The sequence below is a fragment of the Mesoplodon densirostris genome, chromosome 5 (genome assembly GCF_025265405.1).
Source record: "Mesoplodon densirostris isolate mMesDen1 chromosome 5, mMesDen1 primary haplotype, whole genome shotgun sequence".
Classification (NCBI taxonomy): Eukaryota; Metazoa; Chordata; class Mammalia; order Artiodactyla; family Ziphiidae; genus Mesoplodon; species Mesoplodon densirostris.
The window spans coordinates 70,027,069-70,053,283 of NC_082665.1; the positions used below are offsets into that span (position 1 = coordinate 70,027,069).

A 26,215-nucleotide genomic window follows, 5' to 3' on the forward strand; every position below is an offset into this window, starting at 1 on the left:
CTTTATTGGCTTTTGAATGGCGAGCAGCTGGATCCCACTTTCGGTTACAAAATCACACCTATTTTATCTATAAATTTTTCAAACTGTCCCACAGGATCAGAGGGTTTTGAAAGCTACCACAGGAAATGAGGTGTGAAGGGATATATATGATCATTTGAAAAGTTTCTGTTGCTTTTTAAAAACCAGAGCACTCTTGGTGTTTTCAGCCTTCAGAGGTTTATGGATAGGTACAGTCTTATAAAAGACATTTAATGATACTTAAATGCCAGGTCCATTTTAGATCTTATTTAATATGTTTACTGCTAAATGGCTAAAGACAAAAACTAACCAAGTACCTCCAGAGAACAGAAATGTACTTTAGGACGGAACAATGAAATCTGGTTGGAAATGTAAACTATTGAAAAACATAGGTAAGAAGTGGAAGGTATAAAACAAACAACATTTTGGGTCTAACTACAGAAAACTACTCTTTTACTATATCTAAAATGCAATTCTAAGAGTCTTTTGCAATAATAATTAGAAATAGGCTGCAGAAACAAGGAGCACGGTAGAATTAGGTGGAGGGTAAATCAGAATTTGAGAATAACACATGCCTTACCTTCTTTATGACGGTTGAAGAGGATGCTCTGCGTTTTCAGAATTAAAATTATATTCTCTGGATCTGGTCCATCTGTTATTTTTGCTGATTTGGTACATAAAAATTCATAGGCTTTATTTACCTTTTCAAACATATCCTGTATGTAACCAAAGACAATTAACTTTTGTTAACATCTCTAATTACAACTTAGAACACAGGTGATTTGTATTTTGCCAGTAAATTCTTTGGTTACTATTTTGTTTTGTTTTTTTACATAAAGGAATTCATTCCAACTGTAATACAGGTGGTATACTTTTAAGGTGAAACAAGTTATTTTTCCAAATAGTTATTCAATGATCTCAGCACCATTTACTGAAAATTTTTCTTCAGTAGCTTATACCATATATGTCATATTAAACTCATACACTCCAGAGATAGTTTCTGAGTTGTTATAAAAATAGTTATGATAAGAACTACTGTTTTTTGAGCACTATGGCAGGCACTGTGCTAAATGCTTTACATACATTATCTCACTTAATCCTCAAAACAGCCTTGTGAGGTGTGTACCCTTATTAACCTCATCTTTAAGATGTTAAATAGCTTGCCTAAAGTCACAAAGTCCATTGCTGACAGAGCTAAGACGCACACCCAGGTCTGACTCTGTGCTCTTAAATTATTATACAATAATGTTCCTTATCTATATGTTGATCCTTGTGACAGTATAATACTATTTTACTATTGCAGTTTTATAGAGTATTTTAGTATCTGGTAGTTTAAGTCTAGCAACTTAATTCTAATTTCAAAATTTCTTCCTATATTCATTGTTTTCTTTCCCAGATGAATCTGAATTGCTTTAGATTTCTCAAAAAATGTCCCAGGCTTTTGATTAAAAATGCCTTAAACATATAAAAGTGACATTTTTTCAATGCTGTCTTCCTATTAAGGAATACTGCCTGTCTCTAATAAAAAACACTAGCCCTGAATCAGTGGAAATTACTCCAAGTTTCTAGCAACAAACTATGAGTACTGTTTTTATTGGTCCTTGTCTGATTTTATCTTTTATGAATCTCCATTGGCACTGTAGTAGGAAACTGGAAAAGACAAGATCAGGGAATGCTGGCAGCAAATGACTTTAAGTCTGAAGCAAATTTTCTACTTTTTCATTAAGAGTGATATGAAGTTGGATGTCATTAGAAAAAAATTAACTACCCAAAGCAATCTGGGTGGCAATGGCATCACCTACAAATGAATTAAGTTCACCCACATCCTAATTTTCAGTTATTCATGTGACTGCCCATTAGAGTTAATTCTCAAACAGACATGGGTAAGGAAAGAGAATAAAACCCAAAAGTTACTAGTCAAAGGGTAGTCCTTTTGATAAAATGAGAGAAGGCCATTTATGCTGAAAACTTGTGCAGGTGGGTCAGAGGTTAATTAAACATATACTGGACATATATTATGAGGCAGACACTGGCACATAAGATGAGCGTATCTTTTCTCTGGCTGAAATAGTAATAAAGCAAAAGCAAGTCAACCCCAAAGCCCTAATTCCAAAGGCAGTACATACCCTCCCTTCTGGATTCTTATCAGGGTGGTACTTCTGTGCAAGTCTGAAGTAAGCTTTTCTAATCTTGCTCTCATCGTGCCTACAAAATAGGAAAACTGTTTCATGAATTAAGTAAGGTGCAAGAAAATACTTACACAATCATCTAAAATGATATTTTAAGAATCTTATTTTTACTGTGTATGATCATATAGTAGATATCAAATTAAACCCAGTAAGATTTAAGTAAGATGATTCCTATGTGTTATCTTTACACATAAAAGATAAAACCTAAACATTCCCTATGCAAGGTTACCATATTCACTTCAAATTACAAAACCATATTTGGGTTTTGAAGAACTAAGAATTTTAAACTTTTCAAAATGTCACTTCAAACTATAATTCTAAGTTATTTTAACTATCAGCCTTGTCAAAAATGAACAAATTCAGTCTATACTTAAGAAAATGTCTTTTAAACTTTTTCTTTAACATATCTATTCTACTATAAAACTTCACTGATGATAAATTACATCTGCATTCTTTCCTATACGTTTGTCATTTACTATCCTAAACACACTGTTGTCAAATTTCTTCCTCATGTATAACACAAACTGCATGAAAGAAGGGGGAAGATGATACTGAAAATGACTCACGGGCCCTGTCCTAGAGGGAGATTAAGCACTTCATAAGCATCATCTATTGACATTGTAGGTGGCTTCTTTTCTACTTCCTTCTTCCAGGCATCAAGGGTATCTTTTAGAAGCTTAACCTTAAAGACAGAGAGTTAAAATTTGTATCTATTAAAGTAAAACTATTTCAGAATATAATTTTTAAATTACAGAATTGTTGTGCTGTATTTATTTCAACTGACATTTCTAGGCTAACCAATTAACAGCTTTCTAAAATACAAATAACCAAAATCACCTTCTAGCACTGTTGAATGGTCAGATAGCAAGGTATTTGTTATGGGGCTATATTTTTTTTTAAGTAATATTTTATTATTTATTTATTTATTTTAATTTCTTTTTTTTAAAATTTATTTTTGGCCGTGTTGGGTCTTAGTTGCTGCACACAGGATCTTCGTTGAGGCATGCGGGATCCTTTGCTGCAGCACGCAGGCTTCTCTCTAGTTGTGGTGTGTGGGTTTTTCTCTTCTCTAGTTGTGACAGGCAGCTCCAGAGCACATGGGCTCTGTAGTTGTGGTGCGCGGGTTCCAGAGCACGTGAGCTCTACTTGAGGCGCGAGAGCTCAGTAGTTGTGGCGCCTGGGCTTAGTTGACCCGTGGCATGTGGGATCTTAGTTCCCTGACCGGAGACTGAACTCGCGTCCCCTGCATTGTAAGGCAGATTCTTTTACTGCTGGACCACCAGGGAAGTCCCTACAGTGATACTTTAATTCTCTGCCAATTTTTGTCTCTATTTATTTATTTTTTTTTTGCAGTACGCGGGCCTCTCACTGTTGTGGCCTCTCCCGTTGCGGAGCACAGGCTCTGGACGTGCAGGCTCAGCGGCCATGGCTCACAGGCCCAGCCGCTTTGCGGCATGTGGGATCTTCCCGGACCGGGGCATGAACCCGTGTCCCCTGCATCGGCAGGCGGACTCTCAACCACTGCGCCACCAGGGAAGCCCCGTCTCTACTTTTAATTGTCAAAGAAACGTTCAGAAAGTACGGAAAACTTTGGAATTAGCATTCACTGTAGTAAGAGAGGAAGCAGTATATGATGGCATGCTTCTCAAGGTGATCAAACATAATTACTGGTATACTGGTATTCAAACAAACATAAGGGATAGTGAACACAAGGGAGTCTGGGTAGGGGTGAGAAGAAGAGACCTAATATTTGCTGCATGCCTATGTGCCAAGAAGGTATGTGCTTTACAGACTGCAGATTTAATTCTTGTATAAAATTTCAGTAATACATGAAAACATTGAGGTTCTGAGAGACAGCTGCATATTTCCCAGTTAATAAGTGATGGAGCTGGATTCAAACCTAGGTCTGACTAAAAAGCCCACACTTTTTCTACTACCTCATGTTGAATCTGGAACAAGCAGCAGTGTCTACCTGCCTTCATTTGGTCATTGCACTGTAAAGAGGCAGTGCGTGATGGTACAAATGGCAATTGTTTTTAAGTCTTCTGATGGTAAGGCTAATGGTAAAACCTCTGCTATAGTAACAGACCAACAGGGGCACCCAGGCCTACTTTATTCCAGGCTTTCACTAGGTATCCAGGGGCCCAAGTTGGATGGGTCCCAAGGGCACTGTGACAGTAGATACTACTATACAAATGTGCAAATCACACTTACTGCCTCCAGTGTGTGCCAGGAATATGCTGTGTTTTTTTATGTGAATTTTCACTTAATCTTACCAACCACCACATGAAACAGTTGCTATTAGTAGTACTAGTACTATTACCATAACTGAGGCTTAGAGAAGTCAAGCGGTACACTGAATGTACATACAGAGCCATTAATGGACAAACTGAAACTCAACCCCAGACTGCCTAACTCCAGCATCCAGCATCTTAATGAATCTGCTATAAAGATGAGCTCCCACCAAGCTATTATAGTATGTAATTGTATTATATACATGAAATTGAGGTGTTTTTTTTTTTTTTTTTTTTTTTTTTTTTTTTGCGGTATGCGGGCCTCTCACCGTTGTGGCCTCCCCCGTTGTGGAGCACAGGCTCCGGACGCGCAGGCTCCGGACGCGCAGGCTCAGCGGCCATGGCTCACGGGCCCAGCCGCCCCGCGGCATATGGGATCCTCCCAGACCGGGGCACGAACCCGTATCCCCTGCATCGGCAGGCGGACTCTCAACCACTTGCGCCACCAGGGAGGCCTGAGTTTGTTTTGTTTTTGTCACAAAAGACCAAGATTGTAAAGTCCTTTTACGCTCCCTGAAAAAACTTGTCTTTCAGTTTGGGATTTACCCAAATGTACTGAACTACACTCAGAATTACACAATGCTTAAGTAAGGAGGAATATTTAAGAAAGCTATTATTCTTCTTATCACAGAAAGAAGAAATACCCAGAAGTGATTAGAGGTTTTTTTTATGGTTTAAGAAGGCAAAAATTAATCTGCTGACTTACCGGGTCTTTAATTGGCCAATCTGGAAACCGGAGTGTATCACAAAGTTGTTTGAGGTAATAAATATTACAAAATAGTTCATTTTCTAGCTGTGGGTAGTTGATAACTGGGATGGGACAATATTGATAAAGTGCTCTTGTGTTACTTTGAAGACGAGGTGTGAAATCAGCAAGATGGGCAGCAATCTTCTCTATCATAAGGCGCCTACAATTAGAAAAGTCTCCAAGCATTATGAAGGTATTATTTTATTCTATTTTAAAGAAAAGGTTAAGATAGGTAATCATTCAAGGTAATTACATGGATCTTCTTCAGAATAACTTAGTTATTGGCCTAAAATGAGAGCTTGTAAGAATGTTACTCAGAGTATTCTAAACTTACTATGTAAAAACACTCCATGGATATAAACTTATTTGTAATACAATCCATAAAGAAGACCATAGAGAAAAAGGCTGACAATATCAGCCCTTCTTATTGAAAATTCAGTCATTAGAAAGTCAAATAGTATGGAATCTGCATGCATGAGGGCACAGCCACAGAATCAAGTTAGCTATCACCCCAAAGAAGCTGGTCTTTATTTTAGTTAACATAGCACAACCTGGGATCTGGCCCTCAGCTAAGCAGAAAATTGATTTGCTCAGTACACAGAGAGTTACATCTTTTAGATGAGAGACTCATACTAAGCAATCTCCGGAGAAAAATATTATACAGAGTAACTGTAATAAATGTATTCATATTCCTATACATTTGTTCCCAATGAAAAATATGAATATTTTCAATATGAAATTTGAAATTTCAATTTTCAAACTGAAAATTTTCAATTTTCTATATGAATATTCATACAGAATATATTCAAATTGATGGCTAGCATATGCCAAGCCTGTAGGTCAACCTATCAGAGAAGCCAAATGATGACGAGCAGGTGGCATTGTGAGTATGAGTCAGCCAAAGAAGAATGAGTAACTGACTCAGAAGATCAACTGCCATCCAGCTAAGAAGACCAAGGGGTTCTTCAGAGAGCCAGACTTGACACTGGAACCACTAACTGCCGAGTCTTTCCTGGACAGTGCCTGCCTGGACACTGACATCTGCTTCTGGGCCTCTCCTTTTTCTTGGTGGAAACAGGCTTTTCCTATGGCATTCTCCTGCTAACCTCCAGATTATGGTCAATATGTGCTGGCTAGGGAGCCCTCATTCTAAAATGATTGTGGGTATCTCTAGACTGATCCATTCCATGTGGGCATAGTTTTTAATTAGTGGGGTACAGTTCTATTTCCAAATACCCAGAAGGAGTGTCTTGATTTTATTCCTATGTATCTCTTACATACATATTAATTCATTGTCTAAAAGCACCAGTGGTAATAGGCTCCACCCTTACATAAAGCTCTATTAAGGTAACAGTAATTTTGTCAAATCATTTTAGAACAGGAAAAAGCTCAGGGCCTTGTCAACAGCAGTCACTTGATTTGGCACCAATGACTACTGTAGCTTTAGATTATGTAACTAGTGAAAGGAAATCTTTTCACAGAAATCAAACCAGATGGGAAGAGGCAAAGATTCTGTGTATAAAATACAATCAGCTGGCTATTTACCTCATTTCACTGCTCCAGATTGCTTCTGGAGTATCAAATTCTCCTAGAAAAATCTCAGAAAACTTTTCAGGCTCGTAATTTTCTAAGTAACAAACCATTGCTTCTGGTAGAATGTGCCCAAGTATACTTCTCTGAAAAATATCTTGTCCTTTCGTCTTTAAAAAAAAACAAAACATAATCAGAAACACTAAAGTTATCTTTCAGTTTTCTAATAAATGAAATGGGGTTAGAGAACATTTTAAGAAAGGAGAATAACTGGAACATACTGCTTTTATGCTTTTGAAATTTAGATGGAAAAATGGCAAAATAAGAAGTGCAAGGTGTCTGGTATAAACTGGCTTGGCATGAACTCCAAGGTGGAATTACCCCCTCTAGCCCTGCAGTAGCCTTAACCTCCTCATGGGTCAGGTGTTGCCAATATTATTTAGCACAATTAGCCTTTGACCATGTATAACAGTAATGAACAACACAAGGAAGACTCTGCAAAGATTTACATCAATTATTGTGTTACACTGTTGGCTGTAGTTCCCACCTGCACCTGCTTCTGTTTTCAAAAATAAGTCCAGAAAAATTGAGATCTTAAAGAGCCTATCCTCATGAAATGTGGCTAGAATTTAGATGGAGTATTTCTATACAGAGTAATTATAATTAACTGTACTAAGAACTCCATATTCTGGCCAAATGAAGTCAGGGTAATGTTCATACTTATCATGCTAAAATTTTAAACTCATTTCTTTACCTGATGGAAAAAATTCCTAAAGACTATAAATACTTTTCTTATTTCCTTCTAGGCAAACTGAGGATGTTTTATTCTTCTAGGATCTGACAGAGAGACAGGGGGGAAAAAACCCAGACATGGTTTTACCACTTAGTGCAAAGACAAATTAGATGATGAATATTTTCAGGCATTTTACTAATAAAAGCCATAAACTGACTATCTGTTAAACTTTGGGGTGAAGAATTGCTTCTTCTTTAGAATACTATTATTTCATAATTCCTACATCTAGAGTTCTGCTATAAACAAATATTGTTTTGCTGTAATTCAAAATATTGTTAGGGAAAATGATGTATATAGTTTCTCATATTATAAAATTTGAAAAAAAAGATTACATATGCATAACTTCACAAAAAAAAGGGAAAAAAAAGAATGATTAAAAGTGCCTAATGTTACATTAAGGTGGTAACAATGGGGCAAATTTTTAAAAAACTTTATATTCTCATTTTCTATTTGCATAAAGCTATGGAAATCATACTTCCATGGGCATCACTTTAGTATTATTAGACTGTAGACAGATTACTTTCTAGGGCTTTACTGGCTGCTCTATAAAACATGCAGTTTTGGTCTTATGCCTGTTGTCAGACTGGTGTAACATTCCTTGGTTAGTCTCTTAAACAGTGGTCTAGTTTTGGTTTATTCTGCTCTCAATAAAAATTTGAAAATCAATGTTCCATGAAAAGCCTAACAAAATTTCAAACACAATTCAGTTATGTGTTTACAATAAAATATCTCTGTAAAATGCAGTTATAAAGCTACATTTTGTCAGAGCTACCTGGATAAGTCTTATCTTTTTTTTGGATTCCTATTTTTCCTCCCCAGTAAAATGGCAAGAATACTTGAGAGCACCTGAAAAATTAAGTAGTTTCAAAAAAAGAAACTTAGCACTTCTAACATGTTGGGATATGAACAAAAAGAAGGTGGAAGTCTTACTGAATCTGAGTTGACTATATGAGACTCAGGTATATACTGAATTATTTATGAACATTACTAATGTAAATTTTACACTAAGGGAACAAACTATATTCACAGCAATGTCGGGTTATAATTCATATCTACAATTTAATTATTAATTCTAATAGGCAACATTTATTTTCATTTAAAAAATATTAGCTTAGACTTTCTATGTGCAAGGTACCACAAGGAATGCAAAAAATCAAACAATACCTGCCCTCAAGTGCTTATAAGGAAAGGAAGGAAGGAAAATTCACAGCTAAGGAAACCTTAGTGCCAAGACAGCTTCCCCAGTATTAAGTCACGTATTCAGAGGATTAATTTGCCTTACCTCCTCTGACTTGAAAGCCTGTTTGGTATGTGTGTACTTCAAAAATCTAGGAAAAAAAAATTACTTATCAGGTATAGGAACTGATTTAGATTTAGTAACCTTAGTTTTCTAAGACCAGATTTTTTTTTAAGTATAGTTGATTTATAATGTTGTGCCAGTCTCTGCTGTACAGCAAAGTGACTCATACGCATATAGACATTCTTTTTTAAATATTCTTTTCCATTACGTTTTATCAAAGGATATTGAATATAGTGCCCTGTGCTCTACAGTAGGACCTTGTTGTTTAAGACCAGATCTTTTATATGTAAATAAGAGCCACAAAAGGCAACTTGTAAATCCATATTCCCAGTTTAATTTCTAATTAAGGCAAGAACTTAAATGAATTAGAAAAAAATTTAAATTATGGTCCTATTACAGTTATGTAATAATATAAAAAAATTACTCAATTTTAAGAAAAAAGCAAAACGTAACTGTATATAATATGAATATAGTTATATTAAATCTGTATGATTAAAATACTAGATGATGATACAATTCTTATGTTAGATGTGGTAAAATAGTGTAATTCTGAATAATTTTTCCCCTATTCTTTTTTTTTTAAATTTATTTATTTTTGGCTGCGTTGGGTCTTCATTGCTGTGCACAGGCTTTCTCTAGCTGTGGTGAGCAGGGGCTACTCTTCGTTGCGGAGCACGGGCTCTAGGCACACGGCTTCAGTAACTGTGGCACGTGGGCTCACTAGTTGTGGCTCGTGGGCTCTAGAGCGCAAGCTCAGTAGTTGTGGTGCACGGGCTTAGTTGCGCTGTGGCATATGGGATCTTCCCGGACCAGGGCTCGAACCTGTGTCCCCTGCATTGGCAGGCGGATTCTTAACCACTGCGCCACCAGGGAAGTCCTCCCCTAGTCTTCTAACTTTCAAATTTTTAGACATATAAACAGCTCTTATAATGAAAAATTTAATAAATGCAATGATATGCTCATAAAAAATTAATTTAATAAATCTGTCCATGTACAATTCAAGTAATTTCAAATGGATTATCACTAGAGCTCTTACCGAGCAACAGGAAGCACATTGGAACCTGTATACATCATGATAAAGAAAAATACTCCACTAAGATAAAGTCGAGGTAACTGTGGGTTATCTTGCATAATACGGTATAACAAAACTGCAACCTTCTCAACAAGGATAGGGTCAAAGGTCAGCAGTAGCTAAAAAAAAAGAAATAAAATGTCTGGTTATTGGGCTGTAAAAGACTTGCAACATCACCATTCATCTTAGGTTTATGCATTTCATGTGCTGGGGTTACAGTTTCTCATAAGTAGTGTAACAAAATAAAAATCAGACTCAGTATGCTTGTCTAACAGGTTCTAAACAGATTTGAAAAATATTTTATAGCATTTAATGCAGAGATAGTAAAATATTAATAAAGAATTGATCAAAACTTATTCATAAAAAGTGCAAACATGCCTGAAGCTGCTTTGTCATGATTATAGATAAAATTATTTCCTGTGCAGGAATCTTCCTGAATGGACTTCTCTGTTAATGACAAAAGAAGAAAAAAAAAAGTAGCTACCCTTTGGGTTAGTTTCAGGTCAGTTGATTTAAAATGAAGCATCCTCTGAAGACTATCTGAGAACTCAAAAGAGCTGAACAGAGAACAGCTTCCAGTGAAACACCACTAAAAATTAGATCTACAAGCGCAGGTACAAGGCAAGAGGGTAACCAAATACCAGTAGTGCCACTACCAGAAAGTACCAAGAGATGTGGTTTACAGAAATCTGAGCTAGCAATACTGAAGGAACTATCTGGGATCACTGGAATGAACCTGGGCTAATAAAAAACAAAGCATACAATATTGCTATGACTAAACACCTGATAAGATAAAACTTACTAAATTCCTTTAATAAAAGTAGCATTTCAATTTCCTATAAACACTTACTTCTGAAGAATTCCCAATTTGGAGTCAAATGCTACCCGTAAAAAATTACAATAACAAGAATAAGTACTAGCTCAGATTAGGGGTCAAAGTTCTAGATTCAGTGTATGAGACTGAATAGCCATATGTCTTTTAAGTAAGTAATTTAAATTTCTCTGTTTTTGGTGTCTTACCTATTCAACAAGGTATTTAGATTATACATAGTAAAACAGTACTATGATATACTTTACAAAAAAACCCTGAGATATAATAACACAGGATTTTCCCTAGTGTTAATGGTGTTTGTGTTTAAGATTCAACATCACTCTAACAAAAATACGGGAATTAACAGGCAACAACCCAGAATATTTGAAATTGTGACTATATCAGAAAACCTAGGACATTCATTCACTGTATCTTAGATGACTCCAAAAATTCTGGAGCTGTATCAGATGGTAAAACTGGTGATTGCTCTTACAGTCAAATGATGTACAGAAATCTGTACCAAGCAATGTAGATAGATAATGTTCCTAAAAACCGCTACAACTGCCTAACTGTGCTTAGCAAGAATAAGGCCTCCCAGAATATAGAAAATTAAGTGAAAACAAAAACAGTTTCTAAGAAATGTTTTTTTGAACTCAGTACAAAAAAATATGGGAGGCATATACTGTTAAAAGCAGTTAGGTTTATCAATAAATTTCTTCAATCATCCTACTTGTTCAGTTACTATTAAAAATTTTTGTTAATTAAAATAGATCTTCCCCCCAAAGTTTCATGTTACACTGACCACATCTCTTAAAATCTGTTTTTCAGTCAATCCTCCCTGGCCTGAAATTCAACCCTGCTTGCATTTACTTCTTTCCTTTCAGTTTCATAAGTCTTGGGAAAATGTTTGGGAGAGACAGATTTTCTAGGCATGGTCCTTTCTCTACAGGAGAGAGGCCGGGATAGAAAACAAATTCCTCTCCTTGTACCACCTCACATATGCAGCTGCAGACACACATAGGCCAGGGTGGTAGTGGCTTTCATTTAAGCCTCTGAAAAGAAATGCCCACAACAGAAAAGCACACAAATGTTGAAATGCTGGTATGTTTCAATAACAGAAGTAGGGGAAAATTCTTTTAAAAGTTGATAAGGCACTGTCATATTCAGAAGCCTTTTTCATTACCAGTGACTTTCACTATTGATGAATGTAAAAATATACTGAGTAACTCTCCTCTCCCTTTTCACACCAATGTACAACTGAGAGATACAAATGGCACAAGTTACTGACATATTTTAAGGCCACACCATGTGTGGTTAATATAAAAAAATTAGATTTGACAGAATAATCTATAGACAGGAGAGAAACAGTGACCTGACATCTCTGCGACCTGACTTAGGGCTCATCTGGAGTTTAAGTAGCTTAATTCCCAAAGAGCAGAATAACAATAAGAAAGAAAGAAAAGATACTTAGTATATCCTACATAATTTCAACTCAATGCTTTGGATTAGTTATTATCCATGAAAACATATAACTGAGAAGACTCAAATACTCTGAGGCAAGCTGACAAGACTGCTGTAACTATTTCTTAAGATATAACCCACCATGTCCACATCTGTGGGATGCTGTTGTGTTTCCCAGTACCCCTAACACCATCAACATGCACCACAAACTGTCACCTTTCAGTTATTGCAATGTTGTGATTTTTAAGAACAGAAAATAAATAAAACCTTTTGAGAATAATTCTGGAGCCTGGAAGCTTCCCATGTCTAGGCTCTTGGATACACAACCTCCACAATATATTCAGAATATCAACTCAATTAGGAGTAAGTGAGGTGAGTATAATTCAAGCTTTTTGAAAATGGAACAGACTACAATAAGACAAAGACGGGTTCACAATAAAGTTAAATAAGGGAAAATGATTCTTAAAATATTGTTCCTAGTTTATAACATAAAAGTAACTTACCTGAATAATATGGGGAAGGCAAGCATTGTCTGACAGCAGCCTTTTCACTCTAGGTAAAGGTCGAATGATGGCATTATCTTGATCCCTAGAAAAACATTTTTTTATGGTTAACATTTAATATATTTATTAAAATTTTTATGTTCAGAGCATATGACATTCTACTAGGCATGAAGCATGTTACCTTACATTTTTGTTAATGAAGACTAAGCTCTCATACAGCTGGAAACATGATTAGGTATTTTGGTTTAAATCTATTTGGCTGCTTAATATGACTTCATTTCCTTCCATAAGATTTCCTTGAAAAACAGTACCCTAGAACAGCCAGAGACTCTTATTTATTATTTAAACTTGGTGTTTTCCAACACACTGTCAGTGGATATTCCCCTCAAAGGGCATATCAAACTTTTTCAATAAATGTAAACCTTAATTTAACTACTCTCAGTATTTTCCAAGTGTAGCCTCAATTTTAGTGCTACATTACTTCTAAATACTAACTGTATGTTTTTAAGCCTGATCTGAATTTTAAAGAGAACGGGAACTATAAAAGCCTCAAATGCTATAAAATTAACAATTACTCATTAAATTCCATCACAAAGTATCTTTACTATAGTAAAACAAGATGATATATATGCAAATTTTGATTGAAAAGTCTGAAAGATTGAAAAGTTCTACGCAAGGGTTATAATTATGACTATCACTGGATAACAAAGTCTCACCTTCACTAGTCAAGCGGGGCACAATGTGGGCCTAGACTCATGTTCTTAAACCAGGAGAGGCTAACCTGACAGATCAGGAGCAGGCACTAGGCACTCACCACTGGTCTATGAACTACAGAGTGTTCACTTCAAAACTTTCATACCTGATTCAATGAATATGACAATTGTTACTGTTGCTAGAGAGCTGCTAGTAAGCCTCAATTTTGTAACATTATTTGAAGTTTCCCAGAGAAAGTTGCTTTTTAGTTTACTTTATCAATAAAATTTGCAAATTATTTCTTTATATCTTGTTTCAAAAAGCTCCAAAATCCAAAGCAGCATTCCCCCAAAGCCACAAATAGAAAACCTTTGCTCTAAGTCACTAGAACAATCCCATGCCTTAGCAAGCACCCATACAAATGGGGAGAACAAGATGTTTTAGAGTCCTTGTTAACCACGGAAATGTTCAATTACATTTTACCTGCTTGGAAAATATCCACACATTGTGATCAACATGTTCAATATAAGGGTAGCAAGGTCAGTTTCATTTAGTACAGCCTGTCCACTGGCTAACAGACACCACTTAAGCTGGGGTATTGCCTGAAGTGGTCGCCATCCATCCATGCCTTGAGCCCAGCATCTGGTTTTTGCATTTAACATTCCTTTGGTCCACAATTCTTGCATCTAAATGAATGGAAGGCATCATTATTACAAGCAGACCAAACAAAATGAAAAGGTACACTACTTGAAATGAAAAGGTACAAACTACACATGCAAATTCACTATTAGAAAACAAAAGACTTCTGCTGACAGGCCTTCAGGAACTCAAATTTGGCTGCTAATATTAGAAAATAACCATTTAGTTGGCCAAACTGCAGAGCATAAGGAACACTGAAAAGAATAAACACCATAGGTAAAGTATAAAGCAACCAAATTATATATAAGTGGAAGGCTGGTCTTCTATAAAACTATCTTTGACTAACTTCCGACTGAGCCTGGGAAGCCAAGTTGGCAGGACCAAACATCAACAGATGTTAATTAAGATGGAAATTGCCCTTGGAGTGTATAGGCAATTTTCAATGAATTTAAGATGTATATTAAAACTTACTTGTTCATACCATAAAGAAGCATTATAGCTTAACATAATTATTATACAAAAGTCATTAAAAACCTGAGCGCTACTTCCATAACTTTTTATTTTTAATTTTTTAAAGTAATTATTTTTAATTGAAGTATAGTTGTTTATAATGCGTTAATTTCTGCTATACAGCAAAGTGATTCAGTTATACATGTATACATTCTTTTTATATTCTTTTCCATTATGGTTTATCCCAGAACATTGAATATAGTTCCCTGTGCTATACAGTAGGACCTTGTTTATCCATTCTACATATACTAGTTTGCATCTGATAACCCCAAACTCCCACTCCATCCCTCCCCTCACTCCCCCTCCCCCTTGGCAATTACAAGTCTGTTCTCTATGTCTGTGAATCTGTTTCTGTTTCATAAATAAGTTCATTTATATCATATTTTAGATTCCACATATAAGTGATATCATATGGTATCTTTCTCCTTCTGACTTACTTCACTTAGTATGATAATCTCTAGTTGCATCCATGTTGCTGCAAATGGCATTATTTTGTTCTTTTTTATGGCTGAGTTATATTCCATTGTATGTATGTACCACATCTACTTTATCCATTCAACTGTTGGTGGACATTTAGGTTGCTTCCATGTCTTGGCTATTGTGAATAGTGCTGCTATAAACATAGGGGTGCACATATCTATTTGAATTATAGTTTTGTCCGGATATATGCCAGGAGTGGGATTGCTGGATCATATGGCAACTCTGTTTTTACTTTTTTGAGGAACCTCCACACTGTTTTCCACAGTGGCTGTACCAGCTTACATTCCCACCAACAGTGCAGGAGTGTTCCCTTTTCTCCACACCCTCTCTAGAAAATGTTATTTGTAAACTTTTTAATGATGGCCATTCTGACTGGTATGAGGTGGTACCTCATTGCAGTTTTGATTTGTATTTCTCTAATAATTAAGTGTCATAACAACAGCTTTTAAACAGTAAGATTTGAAGACATGATTCTCTGTGTATGTGTGTCTAGAAATATAAGTCATCTCGTCCTTTATGTGGAAATAGAATGGCAGAGTCCTTGGAGCTGATGACAGTAAATCAAATCATAGATTTAAAATATTCCACGTCTCTATATGTGCTATCAGGAGAACATAAAAAATGGCTAAGACTTCCATGAAAAGTTTCTCCCAAACACATACCTCATGAAATCCATACGGGCCACTCCTTTCTTTGTCTGCATTGCCGAAGTACCATTCCTTTTCACTCTCTCTTTTCATATCTGGAGCAGCTTCGATTACATTGCTCTAAGTTTTAAAAAGATTTAGTTATTTTTCAAGGCGGAAATCTAAGGGGGCATATGTCATAAAAAGTTACACAGTACTAATTTCTTAAGTTTATATTTCTTTAGAAATCCATCTAAAATTTTAAGTGACCTGATTTTAAGAGTTAAGGATTAGATGCCTAAACTAATAGTCCAAAAATGCTACTTCCTTATTATGCATTTGAAGTAAACAGTTTCCTAAATTCACTTGGCAATCTAAGCTAAACTCAAAGACATCTATATTCCAGATGGTCATTAATAAATTCTCAGGACACTAAAATTTTAGTAGCAAAGAATACTGCAAATAGCTACATAATCAAACATACACCATTAACCAAAACCACAATGCTCAAAAATACTAAAGTTCTTTTGAAAGAAAAAAATTCACTTCAATGAAAAGTTTCAATAAATACCTGAGATCAAAGAGTCAAAATGCTAACAGGAAAGTTTTTAGTGCTTTTAAACACTTACTTTCAATTTACTACCCTCATGACAGATAATTCTTATAATTTCATATATCAATGTTTATAAGAATCTAGGATAGAATTTTTATGTACTTAGTATATTTTATTAAAACATGATTTTAAATACTCTCATTACCATCAGCTTTCAGTTAGATTCATATAGAGAGCTATAGGAAAGTGGTTAAAAGCATAGACTTCTGAGTTCTAACTCTGGCTCTGTCCTTTATTAGGTGACCCTGGACAACATACTTAGTCTCTCTGTTCCTCACTTTCCTCATCTGTAAAATGGGAGGGCTGTTGTTGGGTTTAAAGAGTTAATATATTATGTGTACCAGAACAGTACCTGGTACACTAATACGATACAAGCATTATGATTACTATTATTTGTACCTGATAATAGAATACGCCATGTCCTAATTGTCAAATAGCACTTTTGTACACAATTCTGCCAAAACATGACACATCTCCTCAAACAAGGAGATTAGACAAAAATTTAACATTAACACCAAAAATAACACCCATGAGCCAAGTATAGATCCCTTCTATAAGTTAGGTATCAGAAGAGGCCTTTAGGTAGAGACCTGCAGCTCTGTCCTCTTACTGGCTGGTTTCAATAAAGCCTCCAGATTCCTCAAGGCAAAGTATACTCTCAGTGGATGTCAATGCTGAATGTTCTAGTTACATAACTGATGGATTCAGTTTAAATCCTAAAGGACATATTGCCTCAAAATAAGTCACATTAGAGATGCAGTTACTTTAAAAGACAAAAGAGACATCAGAAAAATAAAACTGGATTATCATTGTTCATTTTGGTTATTTCACTTTTTGTGTGTGTGACTTAATCTCCCAGGCATTAGTACTATCATAGTTATTAGAGAAGTAGATTCATGGCCAGACACCCTGACATATTTTCAGATTTGCATGATTCTTTTGATCCTAAATTTGTACTCAAAGAATGTTAAACTTATAAAATCTAGATAAGCATACATACTTGCAGTGGTACTGTAGCTCGGTTTACATGGAGGTGTGCAAGGGTAAGCAAGTCCACAAGGATTCTAATTCCATTTGAATCCATGAGGTCCTTAACATTTTTCTGGAAGACAGAAACATGTTTACATAATTTAAAATCTTTCTCTCCAACAGATATTACTACCTAAAAGGCTCTCAAAGAAGAGAATATTTGGAATCTCTGGAAAAACTGGCACATAACTGGTATTACTCAGTATTTTCAGGATTTTGTGTTCAAGGAAGCATAAATTTAGATAAAAATTAAAAAGGCAAAACTATATTACAGAGAGATCATATAAATAATTTTTACTTGGGCTTCCCTGGTGGTGCAGTGGTTAAGAATCTGCCTGCCAATGCAGGGGATACGGGTTCAAGCCCTGTCCGGGAAGATCCCACATGCTGCGGAGCAACTAAGCCCATGCGCCATAACTACTGAGCCTGCGCTCTAGAGCCCGTGAGCCACAGCTACTGAGCCCACGTGCCACAACTACTGAAGCCCGCACGCCTATAGCCCATGCTCCCCAAAAAGGGAAGCCACCACAATGAGAAGCCCGCACACTGCAAAGAAGAGTAGCCCCCGCTCGCCACAAATAGAGAAAGCCCATGCGCAGCAATGAAGACCCAATGCAGCCGAAAATTAATTAATTAATTTAATTAATTTAAAAAAGAATAAAAAGAATTTTTACTTAAATATATTCTGAGCAAAACAAAATAAAATAAAAATAAACAAATTAAAGCCTGGCGGGAATAACACCCAGGATAAACTCTCTGGTTCTACAATTATTCTGCATTTTTCCAATGTCTTTTTGTTAATAAATATTCTGTACTCAGAAATAGAATCCAGTACATTAAAAAACTTTTTAAAGTTCCAGTTTGTTTTTGTAAGCAAGATAAAAACTGGTAATTTCTTAGAAGTTTGTAAGAGATTATAATTTAAATTAAATTTCCCTAGGGCTTACTCATTTTACTTCATTTAAAAACATCTGCATTATTCACTAAAAGTGAGAATAAAATTAACCAATCAGTGTTGGTTACCAAAACGAATATTTGGCAAAAACTTTTCCCTTCAAGAGTTGAGAGCAAAAGGAGAAGATAAGACAAGAACCATGTCTTGATAATTAAGTCAAACTGTAATCATTTATCTTTGTTACATACATGTGACTTAACTTGGAAATAATAGCATATTTATGCAAAATACTGTACCTTATTAAGGATCAACTTGTTAAGGAAGAGGATCAACCTATCTCGTTCAAGTTTATCTGTGCACTATTGAAATAAATGAGAATTTAGTCAGAAGTAAATAGAAACAGAAATTAAGACATTACCATCACTGGACAAAATCAACCAACAGCCAAAAAGAAATAAAAGTCATCTTGTAAACAAAGAAAATCAGAGAAAACTGTCAATTATTGCAATTCCTCCATGTCTTACATTCTCTGCAATTTTATAAACCTTATTTAATTTCCCTAGAAAGGCAGATATTTTAAGTCACAAACAGATTAATACATAGCTTTAAGAATGTACATAAAAATTGAAGTAAATGAAAGAAATGGCCCAAATGATACTCCCAAGTAAAAATTCTGAAGAATTGATAAGTGATGTTTCACATAAATCACATCATCATGAACACAAGAAGGAAAAAATGTAACTGCCTAAAATACAAATGCTATGCCACAAGTACTCAGTTCACTGGAATAAGAGTGAATTAGAATTCAATAGTGAAATCTGTTGTAACAGCAAAAAATAAGGGTTTTCATCTGGTTATTTCCTGGGTGTGTTTTGTAAACTTATTCAGAACCAGTTTTCTAATCCACAAAGCATGACTGACAGTTAAGGCAATTATAGCAAGCACTGATGACCATTTTAAAAATTGGTGAAATGATTCTGTCAGTTCACTGAAATTTAAATTGTTAAACGTAAGAGGAATGTAAACACAAATGAAAGAATAAAGTGTATACAGGTAAGGAACACTCAAATTTGAGCTGCATAATGGATGAACTGATCTGTTTGTTCTTCTCCCACCTTGCTGAAATGTTAAATGACAAACTTTATTAAATTAAAAAAAAACCAACCCCCTCCCCAAAACTGTGCTAACTCAAGGTTCCCTTTCTTTATCATTGTAGTCCTAACAGGTTTTATTTTCACACTTTGAAGTTTAGTGTGCTAGCATCATTTAAGATTTTTCCAAAAGTCCATTGCAAAAGAACATTTAACTCTACAAGTCACTATTTCTTTTACACAGCTGTCCAGCTCATCCATACTTAAATTAAAGATTGGCAAATAGGTTGCTAAAGATGTTCAAAAGCAGCAACTGAAAAAAATAAACCAACATGGACAAACGCTAACCCATTAGTCATTTTCCTGTTCATCTAACTTTTATTTAAAGAAGTATAAAGTAAATTACAGAAAAACTCATGTAGAAAGTTGTGGCAGCAATGTGATCAAATAGAACTTAAATTTAGCTTTGAAAATTTAACATATACTCGAATGACACTATCAAGTAGCAGTTATTTTTTAATGATATCCTTACCCTCTCTAACATTCCAATGATATATCTTGTATCTGTAAAAGGTCCTATTTCTTCATGACATCTGCCATAAACAATAGCAAGGGCTTGTAAACATAAACACTTCATATTTACTTTTGGGGTGAGCAGGAAACGATGATAAAGCTCATTGAAAAATTCATACCTAGATTAAAAAAAAAGTTCACAATAGAATTAGCCATGAAACTAACAGTAAAAACAAACATAACAAGATATGAAGAGTAGCTTACGATCTCTTAATTGATCCACTGTCTTCATTCTCATCTTCCTCCAACAGTAATCTCAGGTAATAATCGCCTATTTTGATTTCCTCTGCCAAGCACTCATATTTAACCTTTATTAATAAAAGCAAATTACATTATTTTAGTTTACAATACTTTTTTGGGCAATTTTCACATAATCACTTCTTAAATTCTTTCTGTTCAGTTTTTTTCTTTTCTTGATGAGACAGCCTTTAACAAAAAAATTTGTCATTTCTTAAAATATCTGGTAATTCATTAGTTAAATGTCAAGAGTCAGAATTACACACTAATTTTATGAATGTAAAACTTGCTGATAAAAACTGCCACAAGACTATATGGTGTCCATGAAGACTTAAGGGAAGAAAACACTAAAAACACCATTAAAGGATAATGTGCTTCCTTCCCTTCTTGGCTGGCTACAATCAAGCAAGAAGTAAATGATCCCACACTACACACAGTTTGCCAAACTCACACAAGGCACTTCAGGTCTTCCCTGATCTCCCAACACATCAACTACATTTTATGGTACATTTTTATACAGTATTCATTCTCTGTATGTACAATTACTCCAGGTTACACACTGGAAGTGATATGTGAGGGAGTAGCCCCTGATTGGGAACTGGGGTTTGTCTCAAGCAAAGATTTTGCAAGCAGCTGTAAAAAGGAATTTCTTGACTAGATTATCAAAACTCTTTTTCCAAAGCCTAAAACAGCTGTTTTCTAAAAATATAAACTATACAAAATCAAATATATATGTATATCCATTTCATTTTTTTCCTATAAATTCTGAGTTTTAATTTGTTCAACTCCATTTATTAAGAATATAAGGTATGTGCCATGCACTGTTCTAATCATCAGGGATATAGCATTAAGCAAACATAAAAGGTTCTGTCCTTACAGACGTAGCAGATAAAAAAGTAAAATATATATGATAGTTGGATGACAGTAAGTGCTATGGAGTAAAATAAAGCGAGGAGGGGGGGAAGAGAGGGAGAGAAAGAGAGAGAGTGTAAGTGTGTGTGTATGAAGAGGGCTATTTTTTAAACAGGGTGGCCAGGTGTGTGTGTGTGTGTATGTGGAGGACTATTTTCTAAACAGGGTGGCCAGGTGTGTGTGTGTGTGTGTGTGTGTGTGTGTAGGGCTATTTTTTAAACAGGGTGGCCAGGTGTGTGTGTGTGTGTGTGTGTGTGTGTGTGTGTAGAGGGCTGTATTTTTAAACAGGCTGGCCAGGTTGTGTGTTTGTGTGTGTAGAGGGCTATATTTTTAAGCAGAGTGGCCAGGTATGTGTGTGTGTGTGTGTTTGTGTGTGTGTGAGAGAGAGTGAGTGAGTGAGAGAGAGAGAGAGAGAGAGAGAGAGAGAGAGAGAGAGAGAGAGAGAGAGAGAGAGAAGAGGGCTATATTTTTAAACAGGGTGGCCAGGGAAGGCCCACTCAGATGACAACCTTCGGGAAAAGACCTGAAGAAAATGAGGCTCTCTGTAGAAAAGAGTATTTTAGGCAGAGGGAACGTCAAGTAGAAAGACCTTGAATTAAGAACGTGAATTTGGTGTTTTCAGGGAAGCCGGTGTGGCCACAAGCAATGGTGAGAATATCAGGAGATGAGATCAAAGAAACAATGGTTGGATTTAGGGGGTACAGATCTTGTCTTGTAAGTTATTTTAAAGACCCAGGCTTGGGCTTCCCTGGTGGCGCAGTGGTTGAGAATCTGCCTGCTAATGCAGGGGACATGGGTTCGAGCCCTGGGCTGGGAGGATCCCACATGCTGCGGAGCAACTAGGCCCGTGAGCCACAACTACTGAGCCTGCGCATCTGGAGCCTGTGCTCCGCAACAACAGAGGCTGCGATAGTGAGAGGCCCGCGCACTGCGATGAAGAGTGGCCCCCACTTGCCACAACTAGAGAAAGCCCTCGCACAGAAACGAAGACCCAACACAGCAAAAATAAATAAATAAATAAATAAATAAACTCCTACCCCCAACATCTTCTTTAAAAAAAAAAAAAAAAAAAAGACCCAGGCTTTTTACTAAGTGGGTTGGGAAGCAATAAGAGCACCAGAGAGGGCTTGGAGCAGAGAAGTGACAAGATCTACTTACATTATAACAAGATCACACTGCTACTATGTTGATAACAGATTACAGAAAGGCAATGGTGGAAGCAGGGAAACTGCTACAATCCCATAGAGAGAAGAGGGCTGGGTTCTGGGTAAATTTTGAAGGTTCACTGAATAGGACTTGCTGACAAACTGAATTTGGGGCATAAGAAAAAAAGATGATGTCAAAGGTTTTGACTAGAAAATAAGGAGTAGCCATTATCTAAGATCAGAAAGACTGCAAGTGAAGTAGGTTTGAGGGACGAACCAGAGCAGAGTTTTACAGCTAAGTTCTAGAAGCTTATTAGATATCCAATTTATAGGATAAAAGTATGAAGTCTAGGAAAGAAAGTCTAAGCAGGAGATAAAAATCTTGAAGCCATCAGCAAATAAAAAACATTTAAGCCATGAGAATGGATGAGATCACTGAGGCAATAAATATAAATGAAAAGAAGCCCAAGAACTGGTCCTTCGGGGCCAACCAGCATTTAGCAGTTGGGGCAATAAGGAAAAATGAGCAAAGGAGGAGGAATGGACAGTGAAGGAGAAAATCCCAGAGAATACAGACTCCCAAAACCAAAGTAAAGAAAGTTTTCACAAAGAGGTGGGAATGAGCAAAAACAAATCATTAACACGTTTAAGAAATGCAGTTGGGTTCAACAGCAAAGCCGGCAGGGTCACAAACATGCTCAAATTTACACCTATACCTATAATAAAAATTTACACACACACACAAGATTATCTACCACCAACATGTTTCTTGTTCTTACTTTGTCATTCTTCACATCAGTATTTTAATTAAGCAGCAAAAAAATGGCCACATTCAGAATCAAATTACCACAAAAAGTCTATTAAACAAGCTACAAGAAATAAGAACAGGCTATGTTTCAATAAAGAATTTAAAGGGGAAAAAAAGCAAGGAACAGATCTAGAATGCATCAAATTTATTGACTCCTACATGATTTTCACATACAAAGCTGAGGTACTAGACAAAATTAATTTTTCATTTGTCTCAGGCAAAGTGAAAGTTTTCCAATATTTCCTTCATAAAATTATGAGTGAAAGGTAAAGATATATGTCAAACAACTACAAATTAAAAAAAAAAGAAAAACTCCAAAACTAATACATGCTTCAAAAAAACCTACTATACTACGAAAATTAAAATTTACCTCAAATTCATGGTGGTTCCAGGAGATCACATTAGCACTACCAAGCTCTCTATCAATATTAAATGCTCTCATTTCAGATTCAAGACAATCTCTCAATTCTTCTCGTGTTTTGAAATTCCAAATTAAGTTTGACCTGGCATGGTCCTGACCAAACCTAGATATACGTGTAATCAGAAAATAGTGGGAAGCAATAAACAGCTTTAAAAATCTATAAATCTCCCCTACTACAACTTATAATAAGCAACAAAACAGTGGAATTAATAAACTTTAGCAAGCGTAAAGAAAGAAAATAAAATCTACTGTGTAAAGTAAGTATAGTAAAAGGTTAATGGTAGAATTTTAGTCACAGGTATACAGGTGCTCACTGTAAAATTCTTTCACCTTTTCTATATGTTTAAAAGTTTTCATTATAAAATGCTGGGGGAGAAAATGAAGCCAAACTATAAGACAAATCCGTGTGGATTTTAAAACAAGGAACTGATATTTCAATTTTAATACTTATTGCTAATATAAATTCCAGTCAGAAAAGAATTATAAACAGATATCAAATTACAGGTTAGGGATAAGAATTTCTGGATAATTGAGTATGAAATGTGTGGGATGAGCAACATTCTAGATTAGAACCTTACAAACTACCCAAGAAAAAATACTGCTAAACTGTCAAGCTCTGATTGATATTTTCAAAATACCTTCCTTTTATTCATGAAATTATTTAACTATCATAATAAATTTGAATTCAAGTCTGAACTGGGGTGGATGGGCTTTATACCCATTCACTTTCAAACTGCAATCCTCCTAAAAAGTCTGATGCCAGAATTCCAAGGGAATTCTAGGGAGGACAACACAAGAGGAAGAAAACCAAGGCATATTCTTAAGGCTGTATTATATACATACTACACTTTTAAAGTACTGTGGGAAGTTCCCAAAGCACATATTTTCCCTTATTAACCAAGGTATAATCAATAGGTCAGCTTCCAGACTGAGTATTTTGAGTTATCTCAAAAAAGTTTTTGCAAACTCTCCAACATGTTCCAAAGTCCTTCTATGTGTGTATGACTGTGTGTGTGGGGAGGGTGTTGAGGTGGAGGGTGCTGGGGAGGTGGTGAGAGCAGTAGATGGGGAGGAGGGGTTACCATATTAGAAAGGCTGGAAAAGTATATGAGGTCAGCTAACTTGGATACCCATTTCCCACAAGTCTCCTTATGGTTTCATCATCCAACTCTTTAAAGACTCTATTTCCAACAAGGCTGAAAGACGTTATAATACAGTTATTTCTAATCATGATAAAGTGTTTTAAAGTAACCATCTCTAAGCCTTAATAAAATGCTAAATGTACCTTTGGCTCGTCAGACTACCAACACTCTATAAAAGGTCTTAATTTTATGAAAGCATCACTAATCATACCAGCCTTAACAGTTATAATTCTTGACCCTGAGAGCATAAAAATACCTGTGGCATAAAGCACTAGATTCAGGCAAAAACAAAAAAACAACCGTCCAAAAATTAAATTTGGCAATACCAAATTTAATTAATTGGAAAAGAGGCCTAAAGTTTACCTGTAATAGAAGAGATCCCAGTTTGCTTCTATTTTTATTCTCTGTCTTCTCTTTCGAAGAACTACTGGCTTTTGATTTATATTCTGGAAAAGAAAAAAACTTCATAGTGCTCAATCTGGAGCTACCAAATAAGCTCAGTCAGAATATCATCACTTTGTAAGTGATGAGAAACATTTCCTTCATCAAATTTTGGCAGAGACAAAATTAATGCAACAAAATCTATAAAATATGAATACAGAATATTAGATTATATCACAATATAATACTTTGCCAGCATATGTTTCTATAGTGTAGCTGAAATATTTTCCATGTAGCCTAAAGTTATTGTTTCAAATCCAAATTTTGTTAAAGTTTACAGTGATGACTAATAAAATTTGTAACAGTCAAAAACAGGTGACTTATTTTAAACATTTACATGCAGTTAATACAAAAATCATGGCAAAACAATAAACACAAAAGATTATAGGTTATTAAATTGCTACCAAAGCCAAGAGGAGCAAGTGTAAATTGAAATAGCTAATGGACAAGAAATAAGTATCTACATTCAGACACATGTGAAGTGAGACTTTAATTTACTAGACAAAGAATATCAAAGACAACTCCACATGCAGGCAGTTTAATGCATTTCACACATGTAGCAGGGACTTAAACTCACCATATTGTTTCTGTCCTGAATTTAATTGTAAAAAAGGAAAAAAAAATTTAAATGAAATAAAAATAAGAGAGTGAGCCTACATCTGCTATGCTATCTCTATTATACAAATTCCACAAGGATGTCACCAGTATAAATCATCTTTAAGACAGAAAAAGGCCCACCTGCTTCTCTGAATTCTATGACTCAAATTTTAGGCAGTCATAAACCCATTTGAGAATTCAAAGAAAGCTATGGTCCTATTCCAGAGAAAGACACATACATAAGGTTTACAAATGGAGGGGAAGATTTCAAAGATTTCTTGGAAGTCTATATATGGACTGGAGGTTAAGAATCTTTGCTCCAAGTAAAACGTGTAGATATTTCAGTCATGAAAATTCTAATCCTCAATGTGACAGAAGCAAAAAGTAGAAAGTAGTTATAGATTAAAACATGAAAGTCTGTAACTTCATTAAGGAAGTGGCAAATCATATAAAATAAAGCAAGAAAACAGACTAGATATCACAGAAAGAAAAAAGGTAAAGTAGTAAGTTTTAAAAAGTAAATGCTGTTTGAAATGTAAAACATATTGATTAATTAAGGAAATATTCCCTACGAATTTTAATTCTGTGCACTATCATGAAAACTAATGTTAGGTGACTTGAAGAAGGTATATAAATAGTTCATA

At 35.4% G+C, this 26,215-nt stretch overlaps 1 protein-coding gene across 1 annotated transcript in view; it reads right to left on the reverse strand.

Moving 5' to 3' along the window:
- DNAJC13 (DnaJ heat shock protein family (Hsp40) member C13) overlaps positions 1-26,215 on the reverse strand; it is a 123,727-nt gene that overhangs the window by 44,661 nt on the left and 52,851 nt on the right. Inside the window, exons 21-36 of the mRNA XM_060099013.1 lie at positions 24,897-24,979; positions 23,341-23,494; positions 20,073-20,176; positions 19,828-19,987; positions 18,501-18,563; positions 17,281-17,382; positions 15,704-15,808; positions 13,896-14,098; positions 12,720-12,804; positions 9,909-10,063; positions 8,855-8,900; positions 6,795-6,949; positions 5,208-5,409; positions 2,774-2,889; positions 2,145-2,223; positions 599-734 (exon numbers count right to left, since the gene is read on the reverse strand). Coding sequence (XP_059954996.1) covers positions 599-734; positions 2,145-2,223; positions 2,774-2,889; positions 5,208-5,409; positions 6,795-6,949; positions 8,855-8,900; positions 9,909-10,063; positions 12,720-12,804; positions 13,896-14,098; positions 15,704-15,808; positions 17,281-17,382; positions 18,501-18,563; positions 19,828-19,987; positions 20,073-20,176; positions 23,341-23,494; positions 24,897-24,979 — 1,948 coding nt within the window. The remainder of the gene's footprint in view (positions 1-598; positions 735-2,144; positions 2,224-2,773; positions 2,890-5,207; positions 5,410-6,794; positions 6,950-8,854; positions 8,901-9,908; positions 10,064-12,719; positions 12,805-13,895; positions 14,099-15,703; positions 15,809-17,280; positions 17,383-18,500; positions 18,564-19,827; positions 19,988-20,072; positions 20,177-23,340; positions 23,495-24,896; positions 24,980-26,215) is intronic.